Source organism: Cydia strobilella, chromosome 10, assembly GCF_947568885.1.
Source record: "Cydia strobilella chromosome 10, ilCydStro3.1, whole genome shotgun sequence".
In the NCBI taxonomy this organism is placed as follows: Eukaryota; Metazoa; Arthropoda; class Insecta; order Lepidoptera; family Tortricidae; genus Cydia; species Cydia strobilella.
Window position 1 is genome coordinate 4,154,753 of NC_086050.1, and position 20,902 is coordinate 4,175,654.

Sequence of the window (20,902 nt, forward strand, 5' to 3'; positions counted from 1 at the left end):
AAAGATAAAACATTCACAAATAACTAGATGTAACGCCACAGAATAACTAATAGTACTACGTAACGCAACCACAAAGTCCACAAATTTACCGGTGCCATTATCGCAAAACCGAAATTAAAAGCGTGAAAACGGTCGACAAAAATCTTTAATTACCGTCTAATTGGGTGTCTAATTGCATTTCTTCTATGTTTGTCTGAAGTAGTTATTTCTATCGCTAGGCGAGATTTGTCTGAGAGCCAGAATAAAAACGCATTTAACTGATTTGCAAGACCAAAGTGATCCCATAAGTCTTCCGTTTATCAAAACAAAGTTTTGCATGGACACTAAAAATTATCTCGTAATCCTAATGTTATGGTTTATGATATTTAGCTGTAAGTTGCAAATGCAATTTAAATAGGGGCTGCGATCCTAGCTCATCCGGATCCAACAAATCTCCATGGCAATCCTACGGGGCATAGCTGCTAGTGGCATTGGAACTTTTGGGCCGGCTACGACGGTCCCGGGACGCTGGTTAATGCTAATCCGCAAAAGAAATTGTCAATCTTAACCTGTGAGGCTGTAGCTGATATATTCTTGTGTCCACTTGACGAAGTCTGCGTTGCTGATCACGAACTAGAATAGGTTAACGACTTGTTTCTACTTTTTTTTTCATCTGAATAAAATTATTAAAAATAAAAATAAAACCATATAATCGTTAGTAGGCAATTGGCAGCATTTAACCTCATTCAATTATGCGACAGAAATCACAATTTATATACCGAATTGCCTGAAGCGATTGCTCGACAATCGATTTGAACAACATTCGTTTGTCGCTTGCCGGGAGAAAGTCATCGATTATGTTATTTTTCGGTAACATTGCATCGATAGAAAGTGCACCGAGTGATTGACGATTAACGTTATGGTGAATTTTAGATAGCTTATTAAACCGCCCATTCTCATTCTTAATTCGTTACAGTAAGGTACAGATTTGCATAGATTAATTATTAAGTAATTGTGAATCCGTGGAAAGCCGTAGCGGTGTTGCGCTAAAATTATCTTTATATCGATTACATACAGTTTAAAATTGCCTAAATTTGTTGACTAGAATCGTGTATTCACTTGAGACCCATTGTGAACGATTAACGAATCATATCGTTGATCGTATGATCGAACGTGACAGGTGATGAAGTTTTGAATAAATGATTTCTATTCATGTTTTAATAAAAAAATATATTAATGTTTACAACCAAAGCTTTCAAATGTGTGAGACCGGAAGCAGACTACTTTTTACTTTTATTTTGTACGATAATAATGGTGGCAAATAAGTGGACGGGTGACGGGATCTTATGGTAAAAAGAACACGGTGATAATTATACGGACATGCGCGGTTCTGGATTTTTTTCTTAGCGCTTCGTTTTAACTAGGCCTACTTAACAAAACATTAAAGAATATAGGTAATCATCACTATCACTACATAGTATAAAACAAACTCGCTTTCTGCTGTCAGTATGTCTATCCCTATGTATGCTTAGATCTTTAAAACTACGCAACGGATTTTGTTTTTTTTTTTAAATAGAGTGATTCAAGAGGAAGGTTTATATTATATATGTATAATTTGTGAAGGTTTTGTGTAAATTAATTGAACTATAGACTTGGTGCTAATTTCAAAAATATTAAAGAATATTTATGTTACTCCCATAACTACAACGACACAATGACACATACATATATTCTTGAAATCATTAAGGAGATGATATAGCGTTACGCTGTAGCGTACAAATGAGACATTTATAACCAAAAAGTACCACATTGTCGCTTGTCAATAAGGTTGATTTCTAATTGAAGCTATATGGAAATAGCGTCTTATTGACAACCGACCGAATAAGTACCCTTTTGGTTGAGAAAGGCACAAATATACAGACCTACACTCTAAAATATTTACCCTCCGTTCTTCCTTAGCCAAATAAAAACATGACAACAGTAACGCCTCCAAAAGTAATTATTTTAAACCCCACATGATGCCATTAGCAAACTTGCTTAACATAATGCAAATGCATAAACGCCATAAGCCATAACGCCTACAAAAACACTCTTAGCGCCTGCAGAAGGAAAATGTTTGCAATTAATTTTCATCAGGCGCTCTTAAGTATGACCTCCAAGAATGAAGGAACGCTTCCACGGAAAGTGTTGGTTATTATTGCCGGTTTTATACACCTCAGAATTTGTTCATTATAATGAGTCGCCATTTACACGTAAGTACTTAGATTACGCTGAGTATTCATTTAGGTTACAAAGGCTAGACCATTAGGCCAAATTGAAGGCCTTTCGTGCAGAGTTGCGGACGTGAAATGAAACTTTTCTTTCGCGTGTGCTATTAACTTGGATATTGGATAACTTAGTTTAGGTACTATTTCCGTACGTAATTTGAATGGCCTTTGTGGTTAAAAGTCGATTATCGAAATTACCTACCTACTGTATTATACAATTATGTAGGAATCTCTTATGTAAGCAGCGAATAGGTGGTATCTGTAATCACTCCTTTAGAAAATTTCATAATACGATTTACTATACATATATATTTTTTTCGGTCCTTTCTTTAGAATGCAGGTAATCAAATAAATCGAGTTTTTTTTTTTCTTTTACACTACTCTTATAATGAAATTAAGAAGCCCAGGTATGGCCATAAAACAACTAAAATAATCCTTATAGGTAACGAGCGACCCGCCCCGGCTTCGCACGGGTGCTATGCTGATGTATTATACATATAAACCTTTCTCTTGAATGTGAAGCGCTGATTGCAAATGTGTAATGTTGCGTCAAGTTTCGAAAAGTTGGAAAAGTTGTCGGAAACAGGAACTTTTTACATACCTAGTCGTTCAAAAATTTGTTCTACATGCAAAAATGTGTGAACTTAGAAGTTTCCGAATTTTCTCCATGTTGCAAATTGAAAATTTTGGAACCTTTCCGTACAGTCGCCATCAGGTATATCGGAGCGGCCGAGGTGCTCAAAAATATCTGAACAAGCACTCTAACGCCTTGACAATAGAGGCGTGTTCAGGTATTTGTGAGCACCTCGGCCGCTCCGATATATCTGATGGCGACTACATTCAAAGTATGGCTTACTTTAATGAAACTATCATCTTATAGGATCACTATCTACTAAAAAAACCGCATCAAAATCCATTGCGTAGTTTTAAAGGTCTAAGCATAAATAGGGACAGACAGACAGCAGGAAGCGACTTTGTTTTATACTATGTAGTGATACTGGCCTTCTATTAACTGTGTTCTATATTAGATGCAAATAAATTCTTTGAATTTTTGAATCTGAAAACAACAGTGGCTGAGTCGCGGGCGCGGCTATTATTAGGTAGGTACTCTTAAAAGTCTAGGGTACGGCCTGACATGACCTCTAACAAATTGTAAATTACCTAGTTTGCCTCATTATTTTGTTTGTCATTCTGACATAGATTAATGGGTTCTTTAGTGCTCCATATTGTAGAAAGTTACAAATGAGCCTGAGAACAAGGTACAGACCAATACTTACTAGAAGGATCATTAAACATAAGCACATTTTGATATATGCATTGTAAAAATAATAGTAGAATACTTTAAACTCTCGCGTTTTGTACACATACCTAATTAATGTCATAAACGTCGGAAAAAAGGTAAAATAATGAAATTTTATCGCGTTAATTAATAGTAAATTGTTAACAAAGGGATTATAATTAAACCTCACATTTTTATAGAAATATAACGTTTCTAGTACACTTACTCACTTTATCTATTACGTAAAATTCTGCGTAGGGTGTGCCACTAGCGCAAACTGTAAACAAACCACCTTGATGCAACAAATCAATGTCATATTTATTTGTAAGTAACAAATAATCTGTGAAAGAAAACTTGTCAGAAAACTGTTTTAAGTATAAATAAGTTACTCTATGGTTAACGGTTTGTGCTAGTGCTGCCTCTGGCGGCAGAACATTGCAATGTTAGTCCCTGTTGTTTAATAATCAGTTACCCAGGTAACCGGTACCACGTGCTCGCAAACCCGGCACCAAAATGTAGGTGACTTGTCTCACATAACGCGACCTTTGATCAGCCCTCGACACATTTACACAAAACAATAACGTGAAATCACCCGATCTGAACCAAGGCTATATTATCTCTAATAATGCGCAGGAAATTAATTGTTTATTCTCGTTGCGAAATCTGCCAGAAATTTCGGCTTGGCTCGTTAAGAAAAAGACTGTGCGTAAATTAAAAGTTATGCTTTGGTGTTAAGAGTTACGTTACGGTTTGTTGTAAACAACATGCTAGAATGCCTTAAAATACTTGTAATATCTTTGGGACTTCATAGTTCTTCAGGGTTAAGTTCAGGGCTTTTAGACTAACACCGACATTCTACTTTGACTTAATATAGGCTATCTCATAAAACAGGAACTTTTTTGTCAAATAAAAATTATTATCTTAGCCCAATGCTGATTAATTTATTATCCACTTCATACACTTTTGGGATTCTTTGCAGACGTAAGCCGGTTTTTCCAAGATGTTTTTCTTCAACAAAAAGCAACTTGTAACTCGATATCTAATGATTATGATTCCTTAAAGTACGCCAAACTTTGAATGTACGGAAAGGTTCCAAAATTTTCAATTTGCAACATGGAGAAAATTCGGAAACTTTTAAGTTCACACATTTTTGGATGGAGAACAAATTTTTGAACGACTAGTTCCTGAAATTTCCGACAACTTTTCCAACATTTGCACGCATGTAACAAGAAACAAATGGGAAAGAAACAAGATCCGACATGCACATGCAGGTTCTGCCAGGAGTCAGAGGAGACTGCAATGCACATTCTCTGTTCCTGTGGACCACTAATGTCATAAAGAAGTACCTATGCGGTACAGAGCATTACGGCTAAAAGAATCTGGAATTTCCTGAATTCAACGGGCATTAATAATGAACTTTAACTTTAAAGGGCCATCACAATAGATCACTGCTTGAACACCCCCAATAATAATAAATAAGTTAGGTACCCTAGTTTATAAATCTCCTATTCCCTCGTTATTCCTGGAGCTAGACCATTAATCTAGCCACAGGCGTCCCTAGGGCTTCGCTGGAGACTTCTCGAGCATATTATATATACGGCATCTAATTCCCCTGAATCCGTTTTGTGCTAAAAATTCTAGGAAAATAAAGATTCTTTCTGGAAAATAACTAGCAACGACACAATTTTTCGCTGTTTGATAAAATTATCCAGTTAATTGTGTGATATGGACGCAAAAATGGAATTGAATTATACGATAGTTACACACAGACAAAGGTTGACACCGCCTTTTGTCTTTGTCAGCTTAAATAGCAGATAATAATATGTAAGTATAGATGTAGTACTTACAGTCAAATGTAAAAATATGGGTGCAAAACAAAACTGTACTCAAAAACATGTTCCATAGTTCTTAATTCACCGACATATTACGTAAATGATCAGGAATACCTGCCATGAAATACAGGCCAAAAATAGCATGAAAGTAATCAATGACATGGGTCAGCTCGTACCAAATATAACAAGTGAAATAATTATAGAAAGAAAACGGTAAAGGCATATTCTTGAACGCGGTAGACCGTAAACTGCCGGCTACCAATAAGGACCGTCAATTTTGTCGACCATTAGAAACAGTAAAGAGGGATGGCTAAAATCAACTCGAACGACGAAGACACAATGCCAGATTTACATAAGCAAATACCTTCTTCAGTAAATAAACAACGGAGATGGATACCGTTTGATTGGTACTAGGCTCTGACCACGCTAACTTTGAACAAATAAATATAAATATATCCTTAGAATCTCCATACTTGACGTAGCACTTGATATGAAAACTTAGCGTGGTCTGACTCTAATAGTTTGATTTGAGAGCCTTAATAACACAAACATACACTAGACTAGACCATATTAAAGGTCAATAGCACTGTTTAAGTAGACTAGCATAGCTACAGACAAAAATTATACATCTTTAACGAGGCAGACTTTCAAAATGTCTCCATACTTTGGTAATAAAAACAGGTAATATGCAATAATAGGAACTTTTAACTAATACACTAACAGCCAATAATTGATATATTAAGAACGAATACCCCTAAATAGGTTTACAAGGGTTCCATTAACCCAATTCCAGGTGTGGGATGACTGCCACCATGGCTCGGTGGCACTGTGATGGATCGATTTCCCATTAGATAACACGTGAGTAATAAAGGAAATCACCTTAAAATGATTTTAAGGAGGTCTCATAGTAAGTGACACTGGTGATTCGTCTTGCTAACCGTTAAACGATACAATTTTATTTATACATGAATAGTGGTAAATAATCAACTGTTCTAATAGCGAGAATTAAGTTAAAAGCCAAGCATTATATGCGTATGCATGATAGAAGCATTAGCGTCACATACAATCACAGTATGTGTATAAAGTAAAACAATCTTGACCTCATAATAGGCAGATACGATTTCCATCGGCTCAATTCGGAATAATTATTAGGTAACAATTATAGATAGATATAGCATACTCTTTAATTCTCACACCTCAGTAAGAGGTAGACAACAGGCGGTCTTATAGCTGAAGAGCGATCTCTTCCAGACAACCCAATGCTGAGAATTATATTATTGACTTTTAGAGCAACCAAAATATTTACGTCTGAAGCGCTAAATGTTTGAATTGACAGACAATATTTAAAGACGGTTGTTTTTGTTAACTAGGTATATATACAATAGCTTATTTCATTTGTAATGATGAAATTATAGACGACTATTGGACATGGTCATATGGTCATGCATTTAGATTTGTGTGGAATGGGATATTGTGTCACATAGTATTTTTTATTATTAGAATCTTTTGAAGGATGAAATAGAAAATATGAATAAGTATGATTAGTCATCTACTTATTGGCTTAGAAATTATCGAGAAAACGTGTCACCCATAGCGGCGTTTGCGTAAACGAGTCACTGGCTCAATGGACTGGAACGCAAGGTCTCCGCCACCTTATTGTTAAGTACTGTATCGTTCTCATTAACTCCAGTTAAAACAATACCGCAGGAAGGAAACGACCGGACGCGGGCCCAGCCTTCCAAACTATCATACCTTAAACTGAAAAACCATTTCGTTCCACCAAATTCAACCTTACTATAAATAAACCTTGCAATAGCGAAATGGCATCAGTCGGTCAGCGCAATCAACATGTTGACAGTGTTTATCCTTACCCTCGCGTCGGCTACGGCGCACTTCCACAAAGTTGAACTCGCCGATGAGAAGACACCGTACGATTATGTGAAGGAACGCTTGGACTCTCTCGCGACTGACGCGAAGTCAGGGTTGCCGTTATCTAACTCTTACGAAGTGGAAGAAAGTGCGGATTACCCTGAGCTTGAAGGAGCGGCGTCTACCGTTTTGAACACGGTTGGCGGTGTCGGCGGCGTTGGCGTTGGTGGAATCGGATTAGGACAAGGTTTAGGGTACGGCGGAATTGGACAGTTGGGAGTGGGAGGCGTCGGACTCGGACAAGGCTTAGGAATCGGGGTTGGAGGCCTCGGAGGCTTGGGCGGCGTTGGTGTTGGAAATGTTGGGGGCATCGGACTTGGGGGTGTCGGTGTTGGAGGCATCGGCGCTAACGGATTAGTTGGCCAAGGATTGGTTAATCCTGGAATTGGTATTGGGGTAGGCGGACTTGGTCTTGGCGGTGGACTCCTATATCATCACCCTTTGATACAACAACAGCAAGTAGGCGGAGGATACGTCGATAAGAACGCTTATGATGCCGCTCAGAAGAAGGGTGCGGGTGAGAACTTGGAGAAAATAGAGAAGAAAGCTGAAGAGGAAGTGAAACATGGTCAGGAAGGATACCAGCAGGGTGCTGCGGCCGCAAAGGCAGCGAAAGGAGAATCCAGCTTTTACAAAGACGAAGAGGCTAAGAAAAAGGCCGCTGGAGACGAGAAATTCTACGAGGGTGGTCAGAAATTCGACAAGCATGGTAAGAAGATAATAATCACATAAACACAGCACCTATCATTTAGTTCAGTGCATCATTATTATTGGTAACTTATCTTACATAAGCATAACACACGAAGTATAGGTAACCTAAAGTTAGATAAAGATTACCGAGGCACATAATTATAAGTTACTGCTGCTTTCTTCATACTAATTTTGATCAGTGGCTGAAGTTAATAATAAATGAGTAATTATTTTTTAATTAAACCTTATCTGCCAATCATCTCTCAGACTTTTAATTAAATCGGTATCTTCACAATATCTTCCTATCATTAATTAAGGCTAACATTAAGTTATCGCATTTTACTTCTTATCGATTAGTTTCAGATTATTTCGCACTTTTATATCTCATTTTAAATTTAAAAAAATTAAAGTACTATGTTATGTAGCCATGAAATAGCATATTAGTAGGTGCCAGCCTTAAGTCCCCGGCAAGCTCGGCCGAATTTCACCTTCCCATAGAAACGGAGTTTCGTTCTCATTTTAAAACTACGTATATACATGTGAGACATGAGGTATGATGGTGGAGGATGTCTGTAATTAGTTTATATATAGCTCCAGTTTATTAAACAAACGAAACAGAGTAAAAGCAAGTTTTGTATGAAAAACTCAAATTCGCTGTTTTTTTTTACTATTATCTGAAGCTACATAAACTAATTACAGACCTAGATATACCTTACCCTATTGTAAGTACAAAGTTTCAGTGCAATCTAGCGTAGCAATGTAATCTGTGGTAGCGAGTCGTTTTAAAATGAGAGCGTAACTACGTTTGTATGGAGAACCGAGCTTGCCGGGGACTCTTAAGGACACTCTACTTTTACTACTTAGTAGAACTTAGCAAAGGCCTAGTGCACTATTTAAAAGTTAATATTTTGTTACTTTTTAACCAATTATCGTTTTATAAATAAATTCGTTATAACTTTAAAGAAAAAGCATAACATATTTGAATTCACATTCGCGCCTTTCTTTAAGGTCAGGTGGATCAAACATAGTTTATTTTGCTTGGGGCAAGAGAAACTCCTACTTTGCACTAACATGGCAGTTAAGTTTAAAAAAGTAGACATATCCATACATATAAGCTCCATACTTGACGTATCACTTAGCATAAAAAAAATTCGTGGTTTGGCTCTGAGGATTCCTTACTAGTGTTTCACTTGCGCCGGTATATTTCTTTTCACACCTGACCTTATAGTTCAAAACCTCTTTAACCGACTTGTAAATTCAGGTGCCAACGAGGAGCAGCTAAAGAAAGCCAAAAGCCATAAAAAGGGTCACGTGAGCAAGGGCTTCAAGACCTCCAGCAGCAAAAACGAGGAAGAGAAGACCGAGACCTTCTACGACGAGGCTCATGATGAAGCTGATCATAAGGTACGTTTCATCATCATCATATCAGACTTTTATTGCCCACTGCTGAGCATAGGCCTCTCTTCGAGTACGCCACTTATTCCGATCCTGAACCAATCTCATCCAAAAGTGACCCGCATTCGTCCGAATATCGTCCACCCAACGAGTTAACGGACGCCAGGCACTCCTTTCGTCTGAAAGCAGCCACCATTCGGTTAACATTTTGAGGTACGATTACTCCACTATTACTTTACTTTGTGCGCCCTTACGTGGCTCGCGTACATACCCTATCTTCCACACCAGAGAGTGGAACATCCTAATAACGCGAATTATTAAATGCCTACTCCCGACTCCAGAGCACACAGTCGCTATGACCGAAATCGGTCAGGAGTATCATCATCACTTAATAAGCGGTTGATAGTAAAGTTATTAGAGCCACCCCACACTACCGTCTTTTGAGCGTCTACTCAACTCTATGGCTGCTGCTCGACGCAACGTTGGCGCAACTGCGCAGCGACGCCATTTTCCATAGCGCTGCCTAGATGCCGACGCTCAAAAGACGCTAGTGTGGGGTTTATAGGTAACTACGGACCGGTTGTAGGCTTGGCTGCGTGCGGCTTATTTTTATTATGTTGAAGAAAGTAAATTTAACTTAACCAACTGCTTAAACCAGATTTAGTCTTATGCCTAAGCTACCTCCCGTACTGCTAGAACTACCGCGTAACTACTACAATTAGTCTCAAACATCACGACTGATGTTGATCGAGTTCATCATGATTTAAATCATCGTATTTATTAGTTCTTCTTCTTCTTTTGGTACCATGCCCATTTAATGGGCGTCGGCGTGCAGCACGGCATTCAGCTTTCTGGTCTTTGCTAATCTCTTGAGGGTAGCTGCGTCTTTTGTAAGTGTCCAGTCCTTAATGTTATCTATCCATTTATATCTAGGTCTACCTCTCCCTCTTCTTCCCTCGTATTTATTAGTTAAGTCGTATTTATAATGATGACATAGATATATATGGATGTTGATTTCAAAAACTTTGTAGTTAGGCACCCAACGGAATATATTCCAAAATGAAAATCCATAGTTGAAGAATTACACTAGTGTTATTATGACATGTTGTGACATAAATTCTTTTGTTCAGGTCGCTGGCCAGAACGCCGGTTCCTTCGGCGAACAGTCACAGCAAGGCTTCAAGGGAGCTCATGAGGAGAAGATCTTGGACGCCAACGCGGCAGGCAAGGAGGGCCACCACATCTCCGAGCAGAAGATCGACGACTCAAAGGCTAACAAGGTAAGACTATTTCCCTATCAGGCTTACAGGAGAGCACACCACTTTACTCTGTCCAGAGCGGAATCACGCCAGCTTTAGCCGACGCCGAGCTCACGCAGATCTGCCTCCACTCTATCCGCTCAACGATATTTAGGATGACTACCAGGACGGCGTCCAGTTGGTCGACCCAAGTTTGGCTGCCCGATCTTCACCCATCCTTTCGAGGTGGCCAAGCCAGCGGAGACGATGCGCTTTGGTCTCACCTATTATATTCGGCTTGGCTATATTAGCCTTTAGCTGCTCTTCCTTTAATATTCAAAACGGAAGGGTAAATTACTTATAACCATAGTACATATTAAACATAAAACTGTGTACTTTTCCCGCAAAGACTTGCTAATGAGACACAATCTGCCCAAATTCATGAGTTAAATCCATCCTAAATATTGCTTCTAAAAACAGCCGGTATATACAGAGCTTTTATGAAATTGCCGTTCAACCTCGTTTGGAGTTTTAGAACAACAAACACGCCAAACCTTTAGGACCTATAACAATAACACATAGGAAGTCAGAAGTAGTCAGAACTGATACCATATAGCATTGGCCAATAAAATGATTTAAATAAATACATCAGGCCTAGAATGGTCATCGTGATCGCTGTACAAGATAAAACATGAATTAGCCTATAGGTACAATATCTGTCAATAGTGAGAGACAGATGCTTATCCTGTCGTTATTACATGACAAAGGCAACCTCAGTGCTTTTCAGCTTCCCACTCGATTCCCTCTCAGCAGGGGGTGCGCCCCACCAGGCTAGCAGGAGCTCTGTCCTTAATGCTTTCAGTGCCAAGTGCCCCATTTCTAATTTTTGGCAGTGAATGTGTTAAATAATAACATGAAAGGACTCTTATGTCCTCAAAAAAATAATCAAAGATCCACTTTGATGTCATAATAAAAGTGTAAACTTAATCCACAAAGTTACAGCAATGTCTTTGACAGAGGTGTTAAAATAATCCCTCTAGAAAATGCCCACTTTACTTTGTGTCGTGTATTCTTTTATAATGGGAATTGCAAGAAAGGAGCACTTTGAGGTAAAGTAAAGTAGAATGGAGGCGCTCTATGCATTAATAAAGTGTATTTAATTAAGCTCGCTAGTCTCAAAGGACAGTCTAAGAACTGAAAAGGCAGAGGAATGGGCACGCTCAAAGAAATAACTAGATTATATACCTAATTAAAACCTGCTTCCATTAAAACTTAGAGGCTTTATCAAAGTCTGTGGTAAGAATTATACTTAGGTAACAGTAAAACGCTTTTCGACTTGGAAAATGCTGGTACTTATCTGGTATCTTTGAGTAAAGAGATTAATATTTAATTATATGTTTGATAATGGTTGGAAAATGAACTTACCAACTGAAAACTTCTTTGACGGTCGCGCTGTAGATTAATTTTACCACACCACACACAACGGAGATCACATTGTTTTATTTGTTATTGCGTAGTTTTTCATATTAAACTATGTTTATTTTATTAGCTCCGAGTTATTTTCGTTGTTAAAAATGGAAAGCTGCTGCCTTAGCGCTAGAAAACGAGTTAAACTTAAAGAATAGTGCTTGATTTTTGGGCGACAATGTTATCTCGCAGTGAAAGTGTGCACATGAGTATTAAAAACTTAAATAAACCCGGAGTGATACGGAGGCAGAAGAAGTGCAGAGGAACATAACACGGAGTTTTTATTTACGCAAATCAACACCAGGACTGCGGTGCTGGAACTTTAAGTAGTGTTGTGGTGTACAAAAAGGTTTAAAGTTACAATTTATTGGTTGAAGTGATTTGTGCTATTTTGTTTTATCTTGTTATTTTTGAGGGTGAACTTAAACGTGGGTCGTGACGGCAAACGGGCAACGTCTTTGAGCTGTAGTAATAAGACTCTTAAATTCGCAGTTCTTATATCGGTCCGTTTGGTCTAGTGGCATACGCCACTCCTTTTGGCTGTGAAAGCATCAGCGTCCCGAGTTCGATCCCCAGCAACGATGAACTTTTTGGATTTATTTACTGTACGAATGTAGAAGTTAGTTGTCGTCGACGGAGCTATTGTTATGTATGCTGCATGACGAACGTGTTACGTTGGTAGTGTGTCGAGAGAGGGCGCCGGCAAGCTGTTTCCTAGTAGCATGCGCGTCAACTTCAAGCAGCCTGTTTATGAACTTTCATTGAGACATTTTGTATTTTTAAGTGCTGTTGCATGGGGATAGTTATCAAATTTTTTACAATAATGACATTCACCAACTTTTAATCTTAATTGTGTTTTTATACATATATTGTGTTGTGTTTAAGGTGCCTATATTAGGTTGTCTTATTTTATTATTAGTGATTTAATTTTGTTTTAAGGTAAATTTTTGTAGTAGTGCGTTAAAGTTTGACATTTCTTATTGTATTAATATTTTTTTATTATTAATTGTTTAGTGCTTTCACTACGAATTTGAATAGACTTAAAGTCGATTGAATTTGTTTGTAGGTTTTGACAAAATAGAATTTATTTTTTGTAATTTATTGGGTTGACGTCTGTTTCCTTCTCTCTCTGTGTTGTGTTGGAATAATAACGATAAATTTTATAACTTTATGTATGAATGTAATTCGTTAATTGTAAGTTTTGGATGATAGTATAAGTTATATAGATTGTATATATTGATTGTAGTTGTATAGATTAGTTTAGTGTTTTTAAGGGTTGGCGTGTTATTTGGGTTTATTGTGGGATGACATTTACAGTTTTAATTTGATAGCGTATTTTGTTGTAATTATTTTCTGTTTTATTTTTGACATGTTTAAATCGGTTTTTGTTTTAATTTATTTATTATTTTAATTTTTAATCAGAATTAGGTATAAGCGCCTTTGTTAATTGTAATAGCCTTTTTTGAGCTTTATGCATTTTTATTTGGTAGTCTAGTATTTTTGTTGACAATGTCTCTGCTTGCAACTGATGCCGTCGATGGCGTCGCTCTTTCTGCGTCGTTGGACAGTAACGTGCGCTGCCCACAATGCCCCCAAACCCGGTTTTTCAGAGGTACCAGGGGTCTCAACGTGCATATTACGAAGGTGCATAGACCGCACATCCCATGTTCGGTTCCTGATGTTTCTGACCCCGGGCCTACTCGTAGTGTACAACTACAACCACAGGTTCCTGGCCCTCCTTTTTGGCAATTTATTAGTGGCCTTAAAGATACCCTTCCCGTTCTTAAGCGTATCCCGAGGGGCGCTCGTGTCGCAGTTTCAAAATGTTTGGCAGGGACCATTGGGGCGGTCGTGTCTGAGAATTCGTTTCATGCCTGGGAGCAACTTTTAACTTTCGCCTTCAGAGTGTTGCATGTTCATTCCAAGGATCAGGGACGAAGTTCGCTTACGAGTAAAGTTAAGGCAAACTGCCTTAATGGTTCTTTAGCTCGACCTCTTCCACATCGGGATCGTAGATTAAATACGGCCAAATTAGTGGAAAGTAAGGTGTGTGATGGTGACATTAAGGGAGCAGCTCGCTTGTTGTTTTCCAATGATGTCGTGGCTTCAGTTAGTCCTGAGACCCTTGCGGCACTGAGAGAGAAACATCCTCCTCCGGCGGCTGACTTTTCTCTCCCGGACCCCCCGCAAGCCAGTGATGAGGCGCTTCAAGTAACGGCACAAGACGTTTTGGGGGCTGTCATGTCCTTCCCAAATGGCTCTGCGGGGGGTTTGGACGGTCTTACCCCGCAGCACCTCAAGGACCTTTTGAGTAGTGATTGTAATGGTACTCGTGACGATCTTTTGAAGAACTTGACGGCCCTCGTAAATAAAATGCTTGCGGGTGGGGTGCCAACCAGTATCACGGACATCTTGTATGGTGCCAATCTATGCGCTCTTCTAAAAAAGGACGGTGGTATACGGCCCATTGCTGTTGGGACCACTTTTCGTCGCCTAGCTGCAAAAATTGCCTGTCGCTATAACTTGGAGAGGCTGGGTAAGGAATTCAGTCCCATTCAGGTGGGTTTCGGATCGAAAAGTGGCTGTGAGGCCGCTGTCCACGCAGTTCGAACGTATTTGGGGCGTTTGGGTGGGGAAGTGCTGTTAAAGGTGGATGTTGCGAATGCTTTTAACGCCGTTGACAGAGGTACCCTCCTGACACAGGTCCGGGAGAAAATTCCGGAATCGTACAATTTTGTTTGGCAATGTTACAGCTCTCCATCTAAACTGTTATTTAAGTCAAATCTTTTAGCCTCGTCTGTTGGCTGCCAACAGGGTGATCCCTTGGGTCCAGCAATTTTTAGTCTTGCCATCCATCCCATTATAAAAGAACTCAAATCTAAATTGAATGTTTGGTACTTGGATGACGGCACTCTTGGGGGTGACGTGGATACTGTTTTGGGTGACTTACAGAGGTTGACGTCAGATTTTGGTTCCATTGGCCTTTCTCTGAATTTCTCGAAGTGTGAACTTTTCATTTCCAGCACTAACCTGGAAAAGGAAAGTATAGTCGACAAGTTTAGAGAGGTTGCTCCTGGAATAAAAATTGTGGATGAGAGCACGCTTAACCTCCTTGGGTCTCCCGTTTTGGATCAATCTTTTGATAATTATGTTGAGGACAAAATTCAGAATTTCAAGTCAGTTTCGGACCGCCTATTGGAGATTAACGTTCACACGGCTTACACCATCATTCGACATTGCCTTTTTGTACCTAAGTTTACATACGTTCTTCGTTGTAGTCACTTCTGGAAATTCCCTAATCTTCTTTCGAAGCTAGACGAGTTGGTAAAGGATTCCCTGGCGTCAATTCTTAACATTTCTTTTGATTCAAGGTGCTGGAGCCAGGCTACTCTGCCTATTAGGTTCGGTGGCTTGGGAATCCGTAATATTTCCAGTGTGGCGTTGCCTGCTTTTTTGGCTTCGGTGCATAGCGCGCAGGGATTGATAGGGGGTATTTTAGTTTCTTCATTTGGGGATCTAGAGCCGGCGTACTGCGCCGAGGCTAAGAATGTGTGGTCAGTGTCTTGCCCGAACGTCGACCTACCTGCCAACCTTTGCTCGCAGAGGCAGTGGGACGAGCCGCTCTGTCAGCTAGTACGGAATAATCTTTTTGATACGTCAACTAGCTTGGCAGAGCGTGCTCGTCTTCTTGCTGCTGCGGAATGGGAGTCTGGCCAGTGGTTACTAGCCCTACCTTCTCCGTTGATAGGTACGCTCCTAGATAATGTCACTTTTCGTCTGGCTGCCAGTTTGCGGGTAGGGGCAGTGACTAATGTCCCGCATCGCTGTCAATGTGGTTCCATGGTAGACAGCCTGGGTCATCATGGCCTCTCCTGTAGCAGGAGTGCTGGTCGGATTCCTCGTCATGCCAGTTTAAACGATGTCATCCGAAGGGCTCTTGTCAGCGTAAAGGTGCCGGCTATACTGGAGCCTGTTGGTTTGGCGAGGGATGACGGCAAGAGGCCCGACGGCATGACGCTGGTGCCCTGGAGTATGGGGCGGCCTCTGGTTTGGGACGCTACGTGCGTAGACACTTTTGCCACGTCCCACTTACCGGGCACCAGCACTGGGGCTGGGCATGCGGCCTCAACAGCCGAGGATAACAAACGGCGCAAGTACAGCACGCTCGGCAGTGGCTACATATTTGAGCCTTTTGGGGTCGAAACGTTAGGGCCGTGGGGACCCAGCGCCCGGCGCTTATATAAGGGTTTGGCGTCGCGTTTGGTGGATGCCACGGGCGACCAAAGGGCTGGCCAGTATTTTGCCCAGAGAATTAGCATCGCTATTCAACGGGGAAATGCAGCCAGCCTGTTGGGCACACTGCCTGCTGGCGGCGAGTTAGAGGGGGTGTTTTGTTTGTAGGGTTTTTTTAATGTACATAATTTTAGAGTAAGTAAGTTGACGAAGCCTGTTGCGGATAGTGAGTTTGTGTTCACCTGACGAAGCCTGCGTTGCGGATATAAAATTATGGTCCCTGAATAAATAATTTTATTAGGACACACCACTTTTTTTACGACATTGATATTGACTTTAGAAACTTCTTTTTAGTTTTGCGCCGCTTGACAGCCATACCTTACCTGTCAATTGTAGTTTGAGTGTCAATAATGCCTTATTTTTAACTAACTTCCAAAAAGTACAAGAATTAAGCCAGCCAGTTTTTCAAACGTATTCTAAAATCTAAATCACTTCATTTTAAATTCCAACAAACTTTAAAAGCCAACATTTATAAAGACTTACCACACCGTTACCCAAATCGCAGGCACATTTTTACAACTTTTTCGCCCTACATGTTGTAGCATATTTCATATATACAACATTTTCCGGCAAAAGCGTACTTTAATTTATATTTAAATAAGCACTATGGGCTTTAATGTCAAGTCCTCACAGTTTGCCCACCAAATTAGCATGAAATGGGTTAACACAATTTATGATAATACGGGTGTTAGTTTACCTTTTAATTCGGAAATGTCGGCCGCTACGCCCAGTATTATTTATTACTTCAATATGCCGCACGATATACGTATTTAGTATATACGACCTGACGTTAAAGAATAGAATTTACTTTCGGAAAATGATTTTCTGATGATACAAATTGCATACGCACTTGGAACTTTAAAACATTAAACATTTATTCAGCAAATAGGCCACAGGGGCACTTTTACATGTCAATTTTTACAACCAATAAAATTAACCCAAAATTACAAAACCTTATTTCTTTAAAATATAGTGGGTATATCATTTTATTAGTAAAGCAGCAACTATTCAGCAAGAAGCCATTGCTTACAGTAAAACATTAGGTACTTACTTAACCAATTTTACCACCACACATTAGGCAGCTTTTCCTATAAAACTTGTTAATTGCATAAACGTATACCTAGTGGTTAATTGGTTAGTTATTAACTAGCTTTTGTATAACAGATCGACATTTTAGTGGAAGTAAGTATTTCACTTACAAATTCAATTTAGTTTGCCTTCGTATAACTGGACTTTCAGTCGAACAGCATTTTCAGTCACAAGTTTGGATAACTAGAAGCTCAAACTACTACGATTAATATCGTTGAATATCATTTCCCACATTTTGGCAAACGAAGAAAGCTCTATAATTCCTCCCAAACATTGCAAAATTTGCAAACTTTCGTTGCCTGTGGTTAGGAAATAAACACATGATAATTGATACTATTCACTTGGCATCCGCCCAATGTTCCTTTTCCCACAGATTTTCGGGCTCCCATTGTTTGTCGTAATGTGTTGGGATAATGTATCGTATTGTCTACGAAATTGCTCGTCTTCATGTTCAGAAGCTGTTTTGACAATAAATAAATAATTTATCACCTACATATGTAGGTAGGTAGGTGGTAGGCTACGTCCAATATTAATGATGTCTTTACCTTACCGAATAGCACAAAAACTAATAGCCGTGGCGTATTAATTACTCATATATTATATATTATCTAAGTAATTGCAAGATCTCTAAAAATGCCATCTTCGTAGGATCGTGACGGTCAACAACTATTTTACCTAACACGGTATACATTGACCGATGTCCTTTATTCATGTTAGACCGGAAAAACTTTTGACACGCCATTTTTCACGTCGTAAATCTACACGTGCCAGAGTGACTTAAGCCAAGCACCAATTCATAAGCTACGGTCTTTCCTTTTAATTAAATTTTACAGCGTATCTATTTGATACAGGAATTTTCTTATTAATAATACCTGTTACTTTGCTCCCTAGGGTGAATTCCTGCAAAAGGGCTACAAGGGCGAAGCCGAACAGCTGGAGAAGTTCAACAACCTCGGCGCGCACTCCATCCACGGGCACCAGGAGGCCAGCGGCGGGTTCCAGCAGAGCAAGGGAGGCAGCATCTTGCCCATACACCGTTAGAACGTACCGACCAATATATGACCTGTTTGAATGTTGAGCAGAGTAGTTTTATTTTCCATTGTATTGGAAAACTAAGTGATCATAATACTAACTGAGCTTAGCCCTACATGCCATATGCCTCGTTGCCATATACCATATGCCCGGCACAAAAAGAGGTGTAGAGGTGTTATAAATTTAGTCACTGTGTGAGTGTATGTCTGTATGTATCTAGTGTCATCTTACATGAGTGAACAGAGTGGGATACGGAAAACCGAAAAATGTAGCGGTGGTTCTTAGACTTCATAGACATGAGTTCGTATCAAGCGTCGAAAATCGACTACATTCAAGATCGACTACATTCACGACAATATTAAATAATCGGTGCTTTTGGGTGTTTTCTTTTATGCCCTCCTCCTCCCTAACAGCATTTATACGTCATTATGTCGTCAGCGACGTCATTATTATCTTAAACCTCTTACATGAACTCAGTAATTGGCGGGCAGGATAAGTCCTCAGGAATCAATAGCTTTTAAAGTCATGCCTATTAGGTATTCTTGAATAGAAAATCTCATACCTAAGGCAGCTGTTTCGTTTTTAAGGTACACGTTGCAATTATTTTTAAATGTTATTTCAGCAAGATAAGCTCGCATACAAGTATATGCTTGGTACATAGGTCAATCATTTCAGCTGTCCATTCACGTCAATTTAACTAGTTGTTTCGTAAAACCTCGAATCGTTTCCTATTTCCCCCGAGGGCAGTGTCGTCGTGATTGCGACGGCTCTGGACATGTCCCCGCCTGTATTCGTTAGACGAACACGCCTTTAATCAAGCTAGCTACAAAAACATCCCTGCGGTATCATCGTTCACACTGTTATCTGACAATTCGTAAATCTTATAGGAAAGATATTTCGTTAAGCTAGGGAGGGACACACAGCCCACGTACGCAACGAAATGAACTTTGTACCCTGTATATGTACCTACTTGTGCTTAGAAACATACTTGTCATACACGCAACGCAACGCATTGATCGTTTGTATAAATCTGTCATTTTGACTTACCTATATTACCTGCGCGTGCAATATAATAATGCGTTTAGGATACTGATGGGTCTGCCTCGGCACTGCAGTGCGTCGGGGATGTTCGCCGATGCCCGTACGGATGACTTTTACGCTATTATACGTAAAAGAGCGGCATCCCTATTGCATAGATTGCAGGGTAGCACCAACGGTCTCCTAAACGCATTTGTCGTCAGGGTGGACTGCCCACTGATGAGGCGTTGGAACCAATTACATGAGCCCAGCGCATCATCGAAATAATTAGTTTTAATTAGTTTTTAGGTATTTATTGTTTTACTACATAGTGTACAGACTAACATAGATATAGGTAGCATATTATAATTTTTGTACTAACACTATATGGGTTCTGTTCTGTGCCTGAAATAAATATTTTCAATTTCAATTTCAATATATTTGTAAGAAAAGGACATGCTTGCATTTAATAAATAAGGGGAATATAGTATAGTCTACCTATGGTATATTACGTACATAAAGAGTGATACGCTTGTACTAAGTTATCAATCCTAGTTAAGTAGGTACTCCTACTGAAATGTATTAGCAACGTTAGCTTACTGTGCGAAGGCGAGGAAAATATCCTCTTTTGTAGAGTAATTTCAGTTAATCCAGTTGAGTTTCTCGAGTAATTAGATAAAATTACCAAATACCACAATTACAAATAAGAACAGTAAGTATCAAAACTTTCCTCACTTTATAGCATCAACAAACCTCAATCATCATGCATTTTTTCAGTTCCAGAATAGATCCCTTATTGGGAGATATGGAGAACCCTTTTAAACATTTACTAAAGCCTCCATATTTAAATATTTACAACATCACTCACGTTATTTAGGTATCAGGTAGATAAAGACAGGTCAGGCTACGACAGGCGAATCTTTTGTATTGTACAATTCTCGAATATTATCGTAATCATGGTCCGATTTAAATATTTATCATGATTGAGTCTTACGACAGCCTGGTCTCCGTAATAGAACAGAATATAAATCTAATTTTACCTAAAAACATTTTGCTTTGTCTCGACAGAAATACATTATTCATACAATTCCCGAATTCAAGGACAGGAGGCTAACCCTGCCCTGCCCTGTTCAGGATTTGCTGAATAAAATATAAATTGAAAAACGGTTTTATTCAAATATATTTTAATGAGGAACATGCATTTGGACATCATGCTAATTATTTAGAAAACAACGACTGAATCACGTTAAACAATTGAGAAACACACTTAATACCTAATAAAATAATAGTCTAGAATAGTAATAGCTACGCAATACAATGAGGTCGTTAGAAATATAAGCCTAGCTGTCATCCAGCAAATCCCAATATTTTTATTGTAGTATGCAAGATACAGAT

At 39.2% G+C, this 20,902-nt stretch overlaps 1 protein-coding gene across 1 annotated transcript; it reads left to right on the forward strand.

Annotated features, from left to right (window-relative positions):
• Nucleotides 1–6,863: 6,863 nt before the first annotated feature.
• Nucleotides 6,864–18,536, forward strand: LOC134744866 (uncharacterized). Its single transcript, XM_063678800.1, has 4 exons — nt 6,864–7,995; nt 9,238–9,380; nt 10,502–10,651; nt 18,350–18,536. The coding sequence occupies exons 1-4, from the start codon at nt 7,206–7,208 to the stop codon at nt 18,497–18,499; spliced, it is 1,233 nt and encodes a 410-aa protein (XP_063534870.1). The 5' UTR covers nt 6,864–7,205; the 3' UTR covers nt 18,500–18,536.
• The last annotated feature ends 2,366 nt before the right edge of the window (nt 18,537–20,902 follow it).

Excerpts from the sequence above, each read along its gene's own strand:
- LOC134744866 (XM_063678800.1), top strand. The coding sequence starts at position 7,206 with ATGTTGACAGTGTTTATCCTTACCCTCGCGTCGGCTACGGCGCACTTC. Across the intron at positions 7,996-9,237 it reads TCAGAAATTCGACAAGCATG|GTGCCAACGAGGAGCAGCTA; the intron begins GTAAGAAGATAA and ends TTGTAAATTCAG. Across the intron at positions 9,381-10,501 it reads ATGATGAAGCTGATCATAAG|GTCGCTGGCCAGAACGCCGG; the intron begins GTACGTTTCATC and ends TCTTTTGTTCAG.